The following is a 19,836-nucleotide window of genomic DNA, read 5'->3' as shown; positions in this document are numbered from 1 at the left end:
AATCATTTTGTCAAAAGACTAAATCATGTTGACCATGATTGATTTATAAAATTAAAGGGTAAAACATCCAAGGGGGTGAATGCTTTTTATAGGCACTGTATTGATGTTACCAAATGCTGAGCTAAGCTATCCAACCTCTGCATTCTGGCATTTACAGTACTTGGTTATGTTTAGGCACCACATGGTAAGGTGTAGGAAAAGATCATGGGTTGGTTTTAGTGAGTGTTTATCATGTGATCTTGTAATGTAAATTGGATGCGTTATCACTAATGCACAGAATATAACATGAGTGAGTTATGTGTGTTACATTACTAATGTATGTTGCATAACAAAAAAAAGACACCCCCTTAAAGACTTAAATAATGACTATTTCACACATAACTCAGACTACAGTGTCTTGGCTGACAGACTTGTTTGTTTGCACCATTAATTTCAGCAGACTGCCAGCCTGAGTGTGAATTTTATTTGTCACCTGATTTTAAAAAAAATCAAACATCCAAACAGTAAGCAGCAGGGAAGATGAGTGCCCTAGTGGTACATGTGTTGTTATACTATGAAGACCCGGGCCACTGACTAAGCTGGACAACCTGGATAGACCGCCGACTGCACTAAGCTGTCCCTCTCTTCCATCAGGTGTCCCAGTGCGGCAGTCAGTCTCCAGGACAGACAGGCAGAGTGCTTGTTATCTCTGCTCTATTAGGCTGATACACAACCCGCTCTGTTGAAGCTGCCTGCTAATGACGGTGGTGTGTGTAACTCTGAGGGTGTGTGAGAGAAGAGCAAGATGAAATGTGACAGGACATCTTGTCACATTTTGCCATGGCACCCACCTGAAATCACCTTGTTAAAGTTAAATACTTGTGAACAGTCATCTGGGGAATTCTGGGAGTTTTTAGGTATTATTGTACACAATTTCCTGAGAGCACGGAAAGAAAATGTTGGCCTTAAATTCAGACACCACTTCTAGAGAAATCATTCAAGACTGTTCTGGTTTGCTGGGCCCTAGTCCACAAAATATACCTGTGAGTAAAAGTCTGTTCTTCCAAACTATGAAGAATGTTCTTCATATCTGGTGACAATAATTAAAAGATTGATTGGAAAAGAAGATATTAGGGAATGACACCAACAAGAAAGGAGCCACAGGTTGGACCTGGACTTGGGCAGCCAGCCTTGGAGACAAGTCGCTGCACATGGGCTCACAGACCAACCACCAGGTCACCAGCAACCATAAGACAATAATTTGAGAGAGGGGATTAAACCTATGTCTTGAAGCATCATTTGTTGCCATGGGATTGGTGGTTCTCAACCCATTTTCCTACCCAAATTTTGTATCCAGCAAGAGCCAAGCTGTCCAGAACCACAAGTTTTTATAGCTAAGCTATATATATAACTAAGTTACTAGGATTGAAAGCAGCACTATAGGGCCATAGCACCCTGCATTATTGTCTGAACAGGCATACCTTATGCAGTGATCTCTAAGTGCACATTAGTAGACATGTTCTCAGTTTGACTGCAGCTTTTAAAGTTTATTCTGACCTCTGCACACTCTCAGCACACAAGTAAACCCAATCTGAAGACAAAGGCATTTCAAGCACATGCTTTGGAGACCAATGTGTATTTTTTTAGATTGAGAGCAAGTTTTTATGTGGGATTGTCCTCGTTTTTCACACCTGCCAGCCACAATGATGTTAATTAGGAAGAATGACACTAATGAGAACACCCAAAGATACACAAACGCAGTGTTCCTCGTTAGTGGCATTGTTGGTCTTCCCCGGAGGTTACAGAGCTAATCAGTGCTCATAAACTGTTTTCTACATCCGGGCTGTCGAGTACAGTTTTCAGATCTGCTCTAAAACACAGATTATGTCTGTACCTGCTAATTACCTGCTAATGATGATAAGTGATCTTCATCCCACAGAGAGGCCTTGTCACTGCTCATTTACTCCATGAAATACAAACTCAGGGCAGTTTTAATGAAACACCTGTTTTTTTGTCATCAATCTAAACATCTTAACTTGTTCAAGTTTTAAAGTTTTGTATTTATTTTTTTCAAATTTAAAGGAATACACTTTATACTTCCTCACCTTCTTAGCACATACTGTAAGGGGTGTAATGGCAATAATGTTTTTAAGCCTCCAGGCTTCAAGGTTTCCCTGGCATCAACAATCCTGTTGTGGACCAGTATTTTGAAAGCAGTGAATTCCTTTTTTACCCTTTGCAGGTTTGCCTTTCAAAGTCTGAGAACGGTTCTGACCAATCAGTGTCATTAGAGGAGAGTAGCTATTGGGTTTTGTTGTACATGAAGCCGATAGCAAATTCTGCCACTGGTGTAGTGATAAGCTCAGATGTAGCTTTAGTATTGCAGCAGTTTTGCCACATTTTGACCACATTTTTTTGTTGAAACAAGACCAAATTGCCACGCCAAAAGCTTGTCTTGGCATAGAGTATGTTTTTTGCAAGTCTCCCGACTGGCTTTGTGACAAATCTTATCCGGAGAGAAGCTCCACCGTTCACACTCTATGGCAGCGGTAGCCTGTAGAGCTTAAGGGTAGTACCAGAGCTGTGCATGCCCACTACCTCATTTTGTCTCGTCACTCTGATTGGCCCATAATGAATGTGACAGACAGAATGTTTGTCCAATCACTTTACGAGACTTGTTTGAAAAGTCCTGCCCTCACTGGTGCTTTGTTTGGGAGATTTTCTAGATGATTATGATCATGGATATATGAAGCGGTCCATCTGGTGTGTCAGGTGAGGGTTGGTTACCGTTTGGGTTTATATACTGTATACTTTCTAAAAGGTGCCTAAACAGTGCCTGAATGGACACTTTTAAGGGGAAAAAATATAAGCTGTCTCTGTACTGTAAATGATTTTGAAATAAGATGGCAATAGGACTTGTAAGTAAAGGAATCAATGCAACTTGTTAATATGAAGTATTTTGTGCATGCCCTTAGGAGTGACAGGATGGCAAAGTAGTGAAATGAAGCAGTCTTGTAATTCAGTATATGTGTTTGTACTGGTTTTATGTTTGTACCAGATGTTGATACTCTCTAGGTAAGGGTCTTGACCCACTCATATAGTGCTCTAACACTGATGGTTTTCAGACGAGCTGTTTAACATGTAAAGTTTGGATTTAAGAGGTGCTGACACATTTCTCAACTTTTGGAAATGACCAGACGAGCAATCAGCCTGTAGATTTCTAGACTTTGGTCGGTACTAGCTGACTATCTGCTAGTTTCATGAGACTTAAATGAATTTGAAAATGTTTAATGGCTTGATTTCAGATATTAACAGATATATTTTAGGCTCATGAGTTTCTGGTAGGCCAACATTGTGAGGCAGCAAAACCATAGAGTAACGGAAAAGCTAAGCTAACCGACTGTAAGGCCCAACCTAAAGCATATCTAGCTCCAGCTACTGGTAAGCCTACAGATATGATTACTGGGAATTATAGGGAAAAAGTGCGTTCCCTAAATTTTATTCAGCACGAAGATTTTCTAAAGTTTTCCATATCTCTCCCTTCCTGTTGCTTCTATCTTTTTGTGCCTACTTATTTTGTGCTACCTCCAGCCCTTCCTCTGTTTCATTAAATCCTCTTTGACTTTTTAGCTTGTCGCCCTCTCAACCATCCTCACTCTCCATCTTATCTCTCTGAACCTCTGCCTTCCTCACTTCTTCTCTCATCTTCTTTTCCTGTTGAGCCCTCCCTCTGTATTACTCTTTGATGATAACCTTTCTTATTGTTTTGAAGAAAAAAAAGTTCATCCTGTGTCACAGGAGAAACATAAAGGGCTTCTTAATGAATGTCTGAATTAGCTCTTTAGAAAGCGACACAATGGCAGCGGAGTCAATCTTGTCTGCTGCTTTTGAATGATTAGTATGGGGAGAGTAAAAGTGTGCTGAACCATTAAGGCTGCTTTGGGCCCCATTAGCACTCTTTCTATTGTTGTTAGGGAAATGAAAAATGACAAACAGAAAAATTAAAATTTGCAGAGGCAAGAGAGAAATGTCTCATAAAGATTAGCAAATTTAGAAAAAGATTATGAAAGCCCTGATGACAAGCTAAAGGGACGCATTACGGATGCTAATCAGCGTGCGTTAGTGAGTTTGTGTGCTTTTGTGCCGACTGTTAGGAGTTATGGTGGATCATTTACACTTACAAACAATTAGATGTCTTTATCCTGAAATGCACTTTCATCGTTGTTTGTATTGTGTGTTCCCATGTTTTCCCAATAATCATGTACAATTAGAAGTACTCAAAACTTGGTGCAGACAACTTTAGGTGTGGTAAAACTCACATCTCATACTCTTATGGAATATTTCTGTTCTTTAAGCTGTCTGGCTTTTTTGGTTCCTTCCATGCTTGGCCTAAGCTGCTCAACATTTGTATTTTAGTTTTATTTTGTAGGGATCACTGTTATTGGAAACATTTCTGCAAAATTTAAACGCAAATATTCTGCTTGCTCCAAAGATTTGACCTCAGTTGTCATCTGCAGCAGACTAATAAAGCACACTAGAGATTTGGAGGATGGTTGGTGCTCAGTTTTGAATTTTTGGAAATTTGATTGGAAATTTGGGTAGAGAACTTCCTTTAAAATTTTCCCTGATTTTCAGGGATTTTTGTCTGGATGTTTGGGGGAGTTTTGGAGTAAAATTTTCCATGGAATTTAAGGTGGAATTTATTCATATTTTTTGGGAGTACAAATTGAAATTTTAAGAGTTATTTGTCTTAAAATTTAAAGGATTTTGCCTGAAATTTGTCAGGAATTTTCATGGAATTTTTTGGGAAATTTTCATATTTGTCTTTAGGATTTTCCCAGAAAACTTTATTGAAACATTTTGGAAATATTTTAGAATTATTTTGTGCATTTTTAAAGGAAACAGAGAGCTTTTGTTTCATGAGAATTTGGATTTTCAAGTTTTGGGAATTTGATTGGAAATTTGCATAGGGAACTTGCCTCTAAATTTTCATGGAATTTTAAGGGACTTTCTTGGGTGTTTGGGGGATTTTTTTGTGGGAAATTGTCCATTAAATCTAGTTGGAATTTATTTGTAAATTCTTAATCATTTTAAAAGAAATTCTAAGTGAAACTTGCTTTGAAATTTGGGGTTATTTGCTCAAAATTTTGGGGTAATTTTTATGAAATTTTATTAACCAAAGCCCATTAAACCCATCGTCGATTTTTCATTCAAATGCCATTGTAAACAGAAATGTTTTGAGCCCTGATTTGAATGCATTAATTGTTTTGGCGCATCTCAGGGGCTTGGGCAGTTGGTTCCAGAGGCAAGTAACTAAAAGCTGCCTCAGCCTGTTTGGTTCAGTCAGGAGACCTGTCCCGGACGATCTGAGAGCTCTAGGCGCTTCATAAGGTACAAGAAGGTCTAGGAGGTATTTCGGCCCAAGGCCGTTTAAAGATTTAAAAACAAGTAGTAAAATTTTAAGATCTATCCTTTGTGCTATTGTAAGTCTCTACATTGGGAAGCCAATGTAGAGATTTAAGAACTGGTGTTATGTGCTCAATTTTTTGGGTGTTTTTTGGTGTTGGTTAGCAGCATTTTGGGCTAGCTGTAACCGTCTCATAGATTTTTTGCTTATGCCTGCGAGGACTCTGTTGCAGTAATCAAGCCTACTAAAAATAAAGGTATGCATAAGTCTTTCGGTGTCTTGTTTAGTCAGGAAATCTTTAATTCTTTCGATATTTTTGAGGTGATAGTAAGCTGCACAGATGAAGCTGCCAATTAATAACACAGAAGTAGTAGACTAAAACAAAGATACAATCACATAACCCACACATATTGCACAATACTCTCATATAAATAGTTAAAAAAAAAGCTGAAGTCTGTTTCAAATGAGCTTTCAGACACCACAGAGGAGCTGCCATCTTTGATTTATTACAACAAGAGAATGCTCCGGCACGTCCTCCTGTTGTCACATCACCTGTCAGACGTTTGATGGTGTAATTTGTGAATTCAGGCTGACGGGCAGGCGGGCAGTCAGGCGGTGGTAATTTGACATCCTAATATTTCACATCCAATTGCACTTCTCGCATTGATCCAAGTCAGTGGTGATAAAAACAAAGCAGAGAAACACTGAGAGAGCATTCAATGATCAGAAGTTAAACATAACCTCAGACAACTTTCAAGCACTCAGACATGTAGTTTTCTTTTTTAAATTATTTTATCAGTTGTCCAGTTCATATGTAAGCTGTTGTTTATGTGATTTGTATGTTTTAAACTTAATTCATTTACACACTGTGACTGGATACAATGCTGATTTTCAATTCAATGAAGATGTTTAGGAACCAGCTTATCTGACTCTCGAGCCTCATTGAGAGAGAAACTAAATAAATGAGGTAAACAAGGGAATGATTGTGTTCCCACATTTACCAGCCGTCTTCTCCATCAGTCTGTTTTTAAAAGTCTTTGGGGATATTTTGCTCTGTAATGTAGGATTTTTGTGCCCCATACAAGGCTGCCCATAAATGGGTTAAAGGGGAGAGCTTTTTGTGGCCCAGCCACACAGGGGAGCATGGAGGCCAGCACCAACATGGTCCATAAATGTTATTCACTAGGAGTGATAACAACGAGTGCTGTAAGAGAGTTAAAATATGAACATTTCCACACAGTGTGTGAAAAATGTAAATGAAGTGAGGGTACTGTGTTGCATTTATTTTGGAACTGTCTGTTAATTCATCAGTTCTGGTTGAAAATGTTTGTCTTTTTCCCTGATGTTTGTAGGATGAATCTCTCTCCTCACAGAGGCTTTGCTCCCTCTGGAGCGTTAGAGGACTCATCAGTGCTCCCAGCACTCATTCAAACAGCTCTGTTAGTGGACAAGAAAACCAAAACAACAACAAACAAACAGACTCTTATGATTCTTAAAACCAGCAGTAACCAACTCCACTATACTTCAGAAACTGTTTGCTCTTGTTTCAGTTATCCATCTAGAAAACCTGTAATTCAGAATGTCAACAGAAATGGGAAGAAACTTGAGCCCCTTTTTGCAACACTTGAACTCATCTTAAAAGCATTAGTATGTCGAGTGCCCTATGTGGTCATCCTCTCCTTTTTTACGAACATTACCATCGTAAAAGTTGGTATTTAAAAGGATTAACATGGATGATATACTATGTACAGACATGTGCATAACTTTTAAGCATGTAGGGTGCTAAGGATTCATCACAGGGCCCACTGTGCCCTGCCTGGGGCTGGAGAGGGGGGTGAGGGGTGGTCAGAGTCATGCTTGAAACATGCTGACAAGGTCAAGCTTGACGGGATCTCTCATATCTGGGCCTTTTTGGGCCCTTGGGACATCCACAGCACGGCCAGGGGCTCACGGCAACCCAACCACCCGCTCAGACAGTAACCTAGGCTGTGCTTACTCACCACATCCACTCCTTACCCCACCCAATGGTGACCTCAAGCAGCTTATTCGCCACATCTCTGCCTTACTGAAACCTCAAATTTTGACCTAAACATGCCTAAAAGAGCTGCACAGTATTGTACATGTTGCTAACACAGGGTTTAGATGAATCTTCTCGTTCTCGTATCTATACCCTTCCTCACTTATTTTGTGTGTTCTTGTGAGGGGATATGCTACGTGTATCTGGTTTTGGTTTGCGTAATGATTAATGCTTTGTCAGTGGTTATCATGAAATACATCAATAAAAATCATGTTTAAAAAAAACATATAAACACTTTCAAAACTGTGAATTGATCTTTGAACCCCTGAGAATTATATAAACTTTGAAAAAGTGTTAAACTCAACACTATGGCAGTTGAATTAAAAATTAAAAGACATTTTGCTTTGCAGCCATTCCTTAGATAAGGCCAGCACATACAGAAGATACATGTTACATGTTATTAAGCTGATAAATCATTCTCCGCAATGGCGCAATATCAAAGCAAGGCTATTTTTGTTCTGCTTCTTTTCTCCACTCTCTCTGGAGGCAGCAAAATGACTGAAAAAGGCACTTATAAATGAAATACTGATACAAGCGCATCTATTTGGGTAGTTTTATGTTTATTTGATGTATTATTGATCATAAAGGTAAAAACATCCAGGAATAACAGTTATATTTGTGTTTTCAGGTGTGCATGTGAAGCTGCCGGGGTTGGACAGCGACCTGAGGAAAGATGAGGAAGAGCAGGAGTGTTCTCACTGTGTCTCCAAACAATGTAAGTCAGCTTCTAACATACCTATTAGCCCCTGATGATCATTGTTTTATTATCAGTATTCAGAGCTTCATCTAGTCGAGCTGGGCTCTTTAAGTGAAGTCAAGATACTGCTGTAAGACAACATGGTAAAAAGCAGGGTGAGATTGTGTTCATGATCAAACTTGGGTTAAAATCAAGTCTAACTTGGTGTCTGTTTCCACAAAGACTCCAAGCTCCAAGTGTTGAGTATTATTCAAGTGCACCTATCACCTATTACTCTGTGTATGTCATTACAGATCACTGAGTCAGAGCTGGACGCTGAATGCTTTTACAAATCTATTTGCATTAATCAGAAAACTTGATGAGGCTGACTAACAGGCTCTAACTTTTATGTTTATACACTAAAGGCAGCAGTGTGCAGGTGCTTTCACAGTGTCTGTGGGTGTTTGGCGCTTCTGCTCCAATAGTCGAAGGTGTGGGTGTGTTTATTAATCAGTCTCTGTATGTCACTGAACATGATGTACTCTTTCTTTATAAAACTACTTCTTTCACTCAAGAGAAAAATCCTTGTTCCCACTTCATGCCTCTTATGCTTTTTTCCTGAATCTCTTTACTCTCTGACTCTGAATATCTGAGGACTGGCTGTTGTCAAGCTTGTGGAATTTGAAAGAAATTTCATCTGGTAGTCGATTTTCAACAATGGATCAGGAACTTAAAAAGAAAGGACAGGCTGTTTCTCTAGAAGTTTCCAGACTCTTGAGGAGGCAGAATTACGCTTTAGCTAATCTGGACTACAGTCAAACTGGATTTTTGCGCTCTGGAGGGGCAGATCACAGCCAGTCCACCTCAACAATGTCAAAACATGTTAGAAGAAAGTTTGGAGGGAAGGGGTTTTTCACATATATTTGTGGGGAACTTGTGAGTGTAAGAGTTTACAAAGTTGGCTCTGCTGATTTTCAAGGAAATACAAGATAACTTTTGAGATGAACTAAACACTGATGAAGAGGCAGAGAAACAAAAAGAGGGAGTGGGCAGGCAGGTTCAGGATTTTTGTCACTTGTGCTTGTGTAAACCCTCTTCACGTATGGTCCTGATTTAAATGGCTATAACAGATCAGCAAACTGAGGCTTCATGCTTTCTTTGTCATGAGCTTCACAATAAAGCCTGTGAGATGACAGTGTTTAATGTTTCAGAAGAAGGGTTTTTATGCTGTTATTGGGTTTCAGCTCTCACAGAAGAGATTAGTTTGAACTGATGATGCCTAGTCAGGGTTTAATTAAAGTGTAAGTGTGCAGGATCATGATTGTTAATTATATTTGTCATCATGAGACGGATGTTTGAATTGGATTAATTATTTTCTTTTAGGTCATTTCTGTTGATTAAATACTTTGTTTACAAATGGACAGCATTCCCTACTTATCCCGTGTGCGTGACAACATCAGACTTGCTGAGGGGCGAGCAGATAAGATAACGTCTCCATGCCCCACAGACCTAATGACCTCATTCCCATGCAGATCACAGCTGACAACATCTGATCTGATCGGCTCAGACTCATCATCTCTGCATGTATGTGCAGATCTTGTTGGAGAATGGATGTCACCATACGTACTGTATGTGACTTTTCATATTTATCTTAATGTGAGCACACATTAGCTAATATTTAAGCATTCAGACAACCTTTCACGTTTTCAATTAAAATCAATTTCCTTGGTTCACAGGGAAGTGTGTTTGTGCACATATTACACTCATTAAGCCCTGCCGCGCTCTGTAAAATATCCCTCTTAAATTATAGCTTTAATTTAATCTGTTAATCTCATCATCTCCCCTGATTTAAGTCAGTAATTTAGTGAAGGTTTTTGTAATTTAGGGGTTTCTAAAACAGTATATATGCACCTCAGCAAAATAATGTTAAGTTGTATCCTGTGTTATCTAATTGTGTAAGAGACAAAGTCTCAGTGACGTCTGATTCCTGTGCAAAAACAAGCAGAGAGCAGCACTGAAAACTGAGGATATAACTACGAAACTCAACTCCCAGAAAGCTGGGACGTTTTGTAAAATGTTAATAAAAACAGAAAACAGTGATGTGCAAATCATTTCAACTCACATTCAAGTGAATACAGCACAAGGAGATGTTTAAGATTCAGAGATAAACTTTTTTTCTTTTTTTTTTTTTTTAAATAAACACACATTTAGAATTAGACACCTGTAAAATGTTCCAAAAAAGTTAGTACAGGGCCAAGAAAAGACTGGATAAGCTGTGGAATGCTCACAGATGAGGGTAATTCGTTAATGTTTTACTTGTGATTTCTTGGCTTTTAATTTATTCAGGTGTTTGACATTTTATTTGTTTGGCTGCTCATTGTTTCTCCATGATTTGCACACTTCAGAGCAAATCATCCCCTATCTAGTCAGTCTTTGCAGTTCCACTGCCCACGCTCTGGTCGGTCAGCAGCGCGTGCCAGAAGTGCCACTCTGCTCTGCTTCACTGGAGATACAGGCAAGGTCAATATTTAGTGTTCACTGCTGCCAAAACACAACACAATGCACAGATTCCCTATCCTAAATCATCACTAGTCTATATCAACATAACGAGTAGTTCTGTGGCACAAGCAACAGGTCATCAGGGGTCACAGAGCTACCACAGTGTCATTGGTGAGGAAAAGCTAACTTTTGGTGTGGAAAAACCCCAAAATCTTACATGAAACCACACATCCTTTGTAGCAAAGACAAACTTTTCAACTTTCTAATGTACTCACCCATGGAGGACACAATAAAATCATGTCAAAATGAACGGCAAATCATCCAAGGAAGGTAAAATAATTCAGTATTAATATACTACTCCTGCTTGAATGGTAGTTCTCCAGTGATCTGGAGTCTCAAGCTACTCAGAGCTGTGTGGTGCTGTAAGCCTTCAGACATGCTTCCAGGATGTGAGGTTGCTCACCTTCGGTCAGAGCTTAACTGCTGCACCTCACACGTGCTGCGCCCGTCTTGGCCAGGACACTCTTGAAAAGGAGGACACCATTGTCAGTTTTCACAGTACATCAGTGCATCTACAAATGTAAGCTAACACTCTACTGTGCAAATTCAAAGCCAAATCCAGAAGTTCTGCCAACATCTCTGGGCCAGAGCTCGTCTGAGATGGACTGACCTAAAGAGGAAACGTGTGCTGTGGTCTGATGAATCCATATTTCAGATTTTTTTTTTTCTTTTTTTAAATAATGACCATTGAGCCCTCTGGATTGAAGAGGGAAGGGACCGTCTAAGTCATTATCATGTCAACTTTCAACAGCCAGCCTCTGTGATGGTATGGGGGTGTATTAGTGGTCATGGGTGACTTGCACATCTGTGAAAGCACCATTAATACAGAGAGGTTCATAGAGGTTTTGTGGCAACATATGATCCATCCATAAAGTCTTTCTCTGGGACGTCCCTGCTTATTTCAATAGGGCAATTCTAAGACACAGTCTGCAGGAGTTACAACAGCATGGCTGCACAGTTAAAGAGTGCAGGTACCAGACTGGCCTGCATGCTGTCCAGACCTGTTTCTGGACAGTGCTAAACAACTTAAGATGTACATCAAGCAAGAATGGGAAAGAATTCAACTGAGCTCAGTTAGTGTCCTCAAGACGCTTGCATAGTTTTATTAGAAGAAAGGGTGATGTAACACAGTGGTAAACACCCTCCAGTCCCATCCGATTATGAGTGTGCATATATTTTCCAAAAAAAATGATTTGTAGCAGTTTGAAGATTAAATATCTTGTCTTTGTGCTGTTTTAATTGAATATAGACTGGAAAGGATTTGCAGATTTTGGTTTTACAAAATGCCCCAACTTTTTTGGGACTGGGTTTGTAGTTTGAAAAACGCACTAGCATTTAGGTGGGGTAGTCAGCAGACACGCCAGCACACAAATAAGCTCATTGTTGGCCACTATGGCATGTAGCTAAGACTTAGATTCAGTGCAGAAGTAGAACTCAGGCTCCAGTCTCTCTTGCTGCCTCCCCCTGTTGGGTGTTCTTTGACTCCTTCTCTTACTTTTTCTTTTACTCCCTCAGTCTGGTGATTCAGCTCTTATTCACAGGGAGCGCAGGTCGAACTGAACAGCTGTTCATTCTCCAATTAGAGGGCTTGGAAGCTGAAGGTTGAAACTTATCCAGAGAAAAACTACAGCTCTGTTCCCTCTCTTCACCTGATCCTCTGTTCTGCTCTGTCATTTCTCTCTCTCTCTCCATAATGACAATAATCTCTCCCTCTGCATTGTTTCTGTATCGGTCCGAACAAACACTGTTATTTTCCTGCACCGTCTCTGGCTTTTTTCTTGTTTTGGGTCAGGTGAAGTGAAGATGGTTACCACGGCAACGATAACTCTGCTCTCCTCGGGCACCTTGGGATTATGTGACCTGTGACCTAATGCACTAGGTCTGACAGTCTGTCGCCTGGCGTTGTTTTCAGTTCTGATTTGTCATTCTCTGAGCGCCGTCCTGTTTGCAGACAGTCTGGTGCTCTAGGCTCCCTGGATGCTTAAAAATGATATTTTCATTCAACCCTCAGTTATAGTATCGCTGTTAACAGAGATGCTTCCTTTAGATTATTTTATTATTCAAGCCATTGTTCAACTACATTTTTAAAATGAACCAGTATGAAGATTCTGACTTTTCACTACTGGTGTAGGAAGATGTCTTCTTCAGCGTTCCTAGTGCCTGAGTTTGTGTGATTGTGTTTCAAATTATATTTTGTGACACAGTCTACAAAAAATTGTATTAACCTCGCAAAGCAGACGGATTGACCAGATTCCATGTCTGTCATCAGGCAAATCCATCTTGCAGAGATCCAATCTGAATAAGCTTCATTTGTGGATAACAAGTTTGTAGATATCAGCTGCTATATGGCTGCTGACGGTTTAGCATTTAGCTCTGATGTGGAAAGACAAAAACAGGAGGCAGGGAGCCAATCAGACTGATACAGCAGGTGGCAGTATGCACATAGCTGGTTCGAAAACCCATGGGGAAGGAGAAAAAAGAAGAAGCTGTCATGGCAACCACTCAGGTTTTTGTGATGTGTGTTTTAAACCAGCAAAAAAGTCCATCCTGCCATAAAGATTTTTTTAAAATCACTATTTTAGTTGCCAGCAACACCACTCTTCTTACCACAAATCTACGTGCACTCAGAGGATGAAATGGGCAGGGGTTTTTGAGGTGACAGGAGACTTTCATTGCCTTAACATCTAGTCTCAATGACTCAAACTTTTGTTCATCCGTAAGGTGAGTCATAACAGACTGTTGGTTGACTTGACTCTGATGATTTCCAACTTTTATTGAGGAAAAATGTGATCAAAGCACCGTGCCTGGGAAAGAACTGTAGTTTTTACAAAGACGTCATATGGCTGACATGACTCTCTGTCCCGTATCGGGGTGCAATTGCACTTACATCTCATTCAGAGATGCCAGAGTCCACTTGAATCATGCCCGAGACCACCTTCCTAAGTTGCATTCACACCATTGACTGTAGAAAGAATTAGACAAAGCCTGTAGGACATCAGCTTTGTGATTACAGTAAGCGGACTCAAACAGCTTTTGAGGCCAATCAGTGGCGGCCTCCATATTGAAATCACTGTCTCAACTGAAATTTGGATCAACCTTACTGCAGACAAAAGCTCGCCCACTGAGCTTGACTTCCTGTCAGCTAAGCTAGCTGGCATTCCAGTTAGGTAGCGTCTATCCGTCAAGCTATCTGTCAGTCAAACTTCAAAAATATCCCGCTTTCCACATTATTATGCAAATTGGATTTTAGTGTCAAAAACATTCTTTTTTTTTTTTCCAGTTCAACTCATGGATGGTGTTGTGAGTCAGGGCTCTGTGTATCACTGAAATAAATCTCAGACACCTGTGATAATTAGTTTTATTAGTTGCCAGGTGAGCCCAATTAAAGGAAAACTACTTAAGAAGGACTTTCCACATTATTAAGCAGGCCACAGGTTTCAAGCATTATGGGAAAGAAAAAGGATCTCTCTGCTGCTGAAAAGCATCAAATATTGCAATGCCTTGGACAAGGTATGAAAACAGATTTTTCATGAAAATTTAACCATAATCATCGTTCTGTGAAGAAATTTGTGGCTGTTTCAGAGCACAGATGGGTTCATGCAGATAAAGGCATAATGAGGAAGGTTTCTGCCAGACAAATTCAGATTAAAAGAGCCGATGCTAAAGTGCCATTACAAAGCAGCAAACAGGTATTTGAAGGTGCTAGTGTCTAACCTCAAGGTGTAGGATCTTCCAGAGGCTTGCAGTCGTGTATAAACCTACTATTCAGCCACTCCTAACCAATGATCACAAACAGAAACAGTTGAAGTGGGCCCAGAAATACATGAAGACTCATTTTCAAACAGTCTTGTTGACTGATGAGTGCCGTGCAACCCTGGATGGTCCAGATGGAGGAGTAGTGGATGGTTGGTGGATGACCACCATGTCCCAACAAGGCTGTGACATCAGCAGGGAGGTGGTGGAGTGATGTTTTGGGCCAGAATCATGAGGAGAGAGCTGGTAGGCCCCTTTAGGGTCCCTGAAGGTGTAAAAATGACCTCAGCAAAGTATATAGAGTTTCTGACTGACCACTTTCTTTTATGATACAAAAAGAAGAACTGTTCCTTTCGTAGCAAAATTATCTTCATGCATGACAATGCTCCATCTCATGCTGCAAAGAATACCTCTGTGTCATTGGCTGCTATGGGCATAAAAGGAGAGAAACTCATGGTGTGGCCCCATCCTCATGATTTGACCTCAATTGAGAACTTCTGGAGCATCCTCAGGCAAAACATCTATGAGGGTGGGAGGCAGTTCACATCAAAACAGCAGCTCTGGGAGGCTATTCTGACATCCTGCAAAGAAATTCAAGCAGAAACTCTCTAAAAACTCACAAGTTCAATGGATGCAAGAATAGTGAAGGTGATATCAAAGAAGGGCTCCTATGTTAACATGGAACTTTGCCTGATGTTGAAGATGTTTTTGATTAAAAAAAGCTTTTGATTTCAGTAAATATGACCTCCTAATGCTGCAAATTCAACACATGACCATTTTCAGTTCTTTACAACCCATAAAATGTTTTAAAACTCTGTTGGTCATAAAAATGTCAAACAGTGCATTTTGATTTTTTTCAATAAAATAGGAATTATACTCTAACAGTTGATGACTTGAAAATTATACTGTCATTCGTATTGACTATATAGGAAAATCAGAGAAAAATATCATTTGCGTAATAATTTGGAACGTGGTGTACGGAAATATACCCTTAAAGTCAAATCTTCTATGATTCTCTTATCAGATTCTTCGTACCCCAGCCTACTGACTGCAGAAGAAGCTTGTACTACTGAGCTTTCAGTTTAATTTAGAGGAAAAGCAGAACAGGGGTGGCTTTCAGTATATGATGGAGATTCAACTTGAAATAAAGAAAAAGAAAAAAGACATCCAATGTCACAGACGAGGGTGAGAATGAAATCTCTGTCACACAGTGAGGGGACAAGTGGAGGCAGCATGCAAGGATGGTGTCTGTACACAACAGGTCAGTTAGTCCAGCAGGCTTAAAAACATTAAATAACAGAGGATTAACATAGGATATCAAGGCATGAAGATGGAAATGCGCAGTGAAAGACACCTCATAACTTTCAACATGTTGTATGAGTAAATACTTCTAAACAAAAGACACAACAAAAAACACTGATTATATTAAAAATAGGAATTCTTCTTGGAAACAAAAATTCAAAGAGAGAGAAAGTCACGGACTCAGTCTGTCAGTCCTTTAAGCTTCCCAACATTCAAACTAAAAAAAGCTGAAATCTTTGAAACTACAGCAAGCATTTTTGTCTGTATGACAAGCTCTCGCTTCTTTAGGACGTGAAAATAGGGAATTTATTACCTCTCTTGTGTTGGATAAAGGAGCTGGGCTATTTCAAAACCATAAAGAGAAGCTGATAAAAAGATAGACAGAAGAGATAATAATTCACCAAACAGTTTCATTAATATCCTGTTCCTCTGTCAACCTCAGGGGAGCGTTTCATCACCTGAAGCTGCCTATAAATGCACATGAATGGAGTCCTGAAATAGCATCTTATTCATAGACAACTACACTTTCTCTCCTGAAAGTACTCCCTCAAATTTTTCTTAAATTCTGCTGGCTCAGTGAAAAAGTTTGGCCTGTTCGAGGCTCTTATTGTGACTCTGTTGAGTGGTCATCAGTCTTAAAGTTGAAATAAACTGTTAAAAATGCTCATCATCAGCCTATTGAATATTAACGTCTTAAAAAGCATCATCATCATGTATTCATACATACACTGCATGCACAGGTGGTTGTTTGTATTCTAGGGTGTGGAAGAAACACTATATGGCAGTGCATACAGCCCAGCTGGAAGCTATGTACAGCTGTAGATGTATGTCGTATTTTATACCGTTCCAATCAGTCTCGTTCACTTCCTCCCCCTCCACTCTCATCTCTCTTTCGTTCTATCCCCCCCCCCCCCAACTTTCTGCCTGCTTTACTCGCCCTCCTCTCCCTCTCACGCCCTGGCCCAGCTGTTCTCCCTCTCTGTTCTCCACTCACTTACTTTCACTCTCTGTCAGACCTCCCGTTCCTTACCCCTCCGTCTCTCCCGTGCCTCCCCCTCTGTAACTGATGGGAAGCAGGTGTTGTTTTCTCAGCTCATCTCTTCATTTCCTCCCTGTTGTTTTGCTGCCGTGGTGTCTAAATGGCAGGAGAGCAGAGGGATTTTAAAGATGGTGGGGGTGGGTGAGAAATGAGAATAATGAATCTCAGTATGCCCTGAGGTCCAATATGCTAACACAGAAATACCACAGATAACTCAAATAGGTGTTTTTAGGAGGCAGTTTTGGAGAGTTTTATCACAGAGTGAGTAAAAAAGTCAAATTTCTTGTTGAATGCTGACTATCAGTTTTTTGTTTCTTTTTTCCAAAAGGCTTACCTGACACAAGGTTTAGTTTTAGTCTGTCTTTTGTAACGATGTGTAAAAATAAAATGCTCGCTCTATTAACCATTGCATATGAGTAAAAAAACAAACAAAACACAAACTACTACAGTTACCAAAAGAAGTGAACATCAGAATCTGTCTGACTGCTAGATGTCCCAAACATCCCCGGATTCACACTCTGTACCTTTTAGTCTATAGTTAATGCATTATTTTTTCAGTCTCATTAAACTAATGCTTTATTGATCCTTTCAGCAGACTTTGGCTAAACCACTGCAACATCTCCCTGCAGCCAGAGTGATGTACGATAAGTCCGTAAGTCCACCACCGCTCCTTAATGTCTCATTTCACTTTAAAAGGTGAGAAAGCTCAGTGAACAGTCAAAGGTCATCTGCACCTTATGATATCAAATATTTCCTTTTTTATTGTTCCCTTATTTCTTTTTCAATCTATACTCTGTTCCTTTTTCCATGGGTAACATTAAAGGTTGACTGATTATCGGCCTGGTCGATCATTGAGGCAGATATTTGGCATTTGGCCAACAATCAGTATCATTGATTTATAATAAGAGCACTACTTTGGTTCCACTGCAAAATATGTCTTCCCCTCTCAATCAGGAGAGACTTTGTACAGACTTAACAATAATTTATTGCCCAAATGTAATGAAAGAGAAATGTGCAAATTCTTTTGCGTTTAGACTCCATCATGACAACTTCATTTACTTGAATGGGTAGTGAGGTAAACCACAGGAATAAAATACCTCCCTATGGAGTCTAGACACTGGTGGTGGTGTTGATGAGGGATGCAGGATTAGATGAAGAGTAGGCTTTTGAGAAGCTGGCCCAGGAACCAATGAGGTGGCTTGGAGGAGGAGACTAAGCTATGCAGGATGAGATGAGCAGGAGATCCGTGAGGATCTGGACTAGATGCTAATAAACAGAATGGAAGTAGCCGGGGTGGAGGAGGGTTGCAGCGTCCATCCTGAAATGACTGTCTGACTGTGAAAGATGAGGGGATGATGATTGTTCAAACAAGGTTGTGGTAGAATCTGATTAGCTGAGTATTTAAGGGCGCACTCACACTAGGCCATCGGTACCGTGCCTGGGCCCGTTTGAGCCTAAAGTCCGGTGATCTGGATCACTGTGGATCCAGGAATTTTTTGAAGGATTCTGTACTATTGGGAGATAGGGCTAATGGCGGAGGTCTGCCCTCTCCGAGTGCTTTTCTAGTTTGGTCTGTGAAGTAAAGCTTCTTCCCTTGATTGAGCCACAAACAGCAGCTCACAGGATAATAAACACCTTTCATCCTCTGTGCGTAAAGGAGAGTCTGCTAAATATGCGGACAAGCGTGTTCCAGGGTTAATCTCACGGCTGATTTAACCTCTCTTATTATAAAATTATAATGTCAAACTATCATCCACTGAATTAATTTACCTTTAATTCTGTTTCATGTCATCAAGAAGTGAAATTGTGGTCTTGATCACTGACGCTTGAACGGTACATCGTTTATTTATCTGTGGCGTATTCACCTCCAGCTCTCATCAGATGATTAAAACTGCTCTTGTCACGGTTAGCATTTTTGCTAACTCTGGCACGTTTACATTATGTATTTAATACATTTTGTACATTAATGTGCATTGTCCCTTTTAAATAAATAAGTAAATAATCTTTTAACTGAACATTTAATCCTGCTCTGGACACAGGCTGTCCTGTGACATGAGAGCTTGTTTGGTGCAAAACTGAAAGGCATCCAAAATTACCCAGAGAGATGACACAGGAGGATCAGATAGTACACGAGCATGCAGAGTAATGACTGTAGTATTAGTATTATTAAAGTATTAGTGCATGACAGGTCTACTCCAGCGTTCCCTTGTGTGGGAGCAGTGTTGCCAACCCAGCAACTTTGTTGCTATATTTAGCGCGTATTCAGACCCCTCCAGCGACTCTTTTTAAAAAGCAACTAGCAACAAATCTAGTGACTTTTTCTGGTGTTATTGGAGACTTTAGGAGACTCTGACGTGAAAGCATGTATTGTTGCTGCTCCTCTCGGTGAGCCCCTCCCTGTCTCAAAGCGCTCACAGGCAGCCCAGCAGTCCCTCCCAGCTGCAGTCAGAGCAGGAGATGTTCAACCCTCCACGTCCAGACTGCATGTTAACCGCGCTGTGAGGGCGCTTTGACAGTTTTTCTGTTGTCTCTTTTTGGTTCATTTAGAACCAAAGAAAAAAAGAAAAAACATTATGAATCAAAAGGTTCAAAATGTTCATGTCTCACTGGGATTTGTTGCAGGCTCTTAAATGGACCATAAGTTTCAAAACTAAACCAAAGTTAAGAAAGCTAAACTTATGAAAAATAGTATAAAAAAGCAACTAAAAATACAGTTTGAAGTAACTGCCAGAGTATCTCTCTTGAGTCATTTTTGCTGGTCCTAAGCCCAGATAAAGGCTGAGGGTTGGAATTGTGATGTTATAAAAACAAGAATCGACAGAAGGAAGTTCATTTGTAGTTCTAAACATATTTAGGGTCTTCTTTACTCACTTTTTTTCTCTCTCATGACGTTATTTCTCTCTCTGACAGTGTCCATTACAAAAAAGACTCCAGGTCTGAAGACACATTTGACAATTTCTGAACTGTCAAACTGCTCAGTCATGTTTGAGGGAGGTGGCCCATTTCTAATGTAGCCTACATAATTATTAGGCTGCTATACTACC

The 19,836-nt window shown here is 40.1% G+C and overlaps 1 protein-coding gene across 1 annotated transcript in view; it reads left to right on the top strand.

The window, feature by feature from the left end:
* Positions 1-19,836, top strand: part of pde4ba (phosphodiesterase 4B, cAMP-specific a) — a 290,034-nt gene that overhangs the window by 30,207 nt on the left and 239,991 nt on the right. The window contains exon 2 of the mRNA XM_041790949.1: positions 8,092-8,178. Within this exon, the coding sequence (XP_041646883.1) occupies positions 8,137-8,178 (42 nt within the window). The 5' untranslated portion in view covers positions 8,092-8,136. The remainder of the gene's footprint in view (positions 1-8,091; positions 8,179-19,836) is intronic.

This window comes from Cheilinus undulatus, linkage group 7 (genome assembly GCF_018320785.1).
Source record: "Cheilinus undulatus linkage group 7, ASM1832078v1, whole genome shotgun sequence".
Classification (NCBI taxonomy): domain Eukaryota; kingdom Metazoa; phylum Chordata; class Actinopteri; order Labriformes; family Labridae; genus Cheilinus; species Cheilinus undulatus.
The sequence above is the reverse complement of the archived record's forward strand: the minus strand, read 5'-3'. Positions and strand labels throughout refer to the sequence as shown.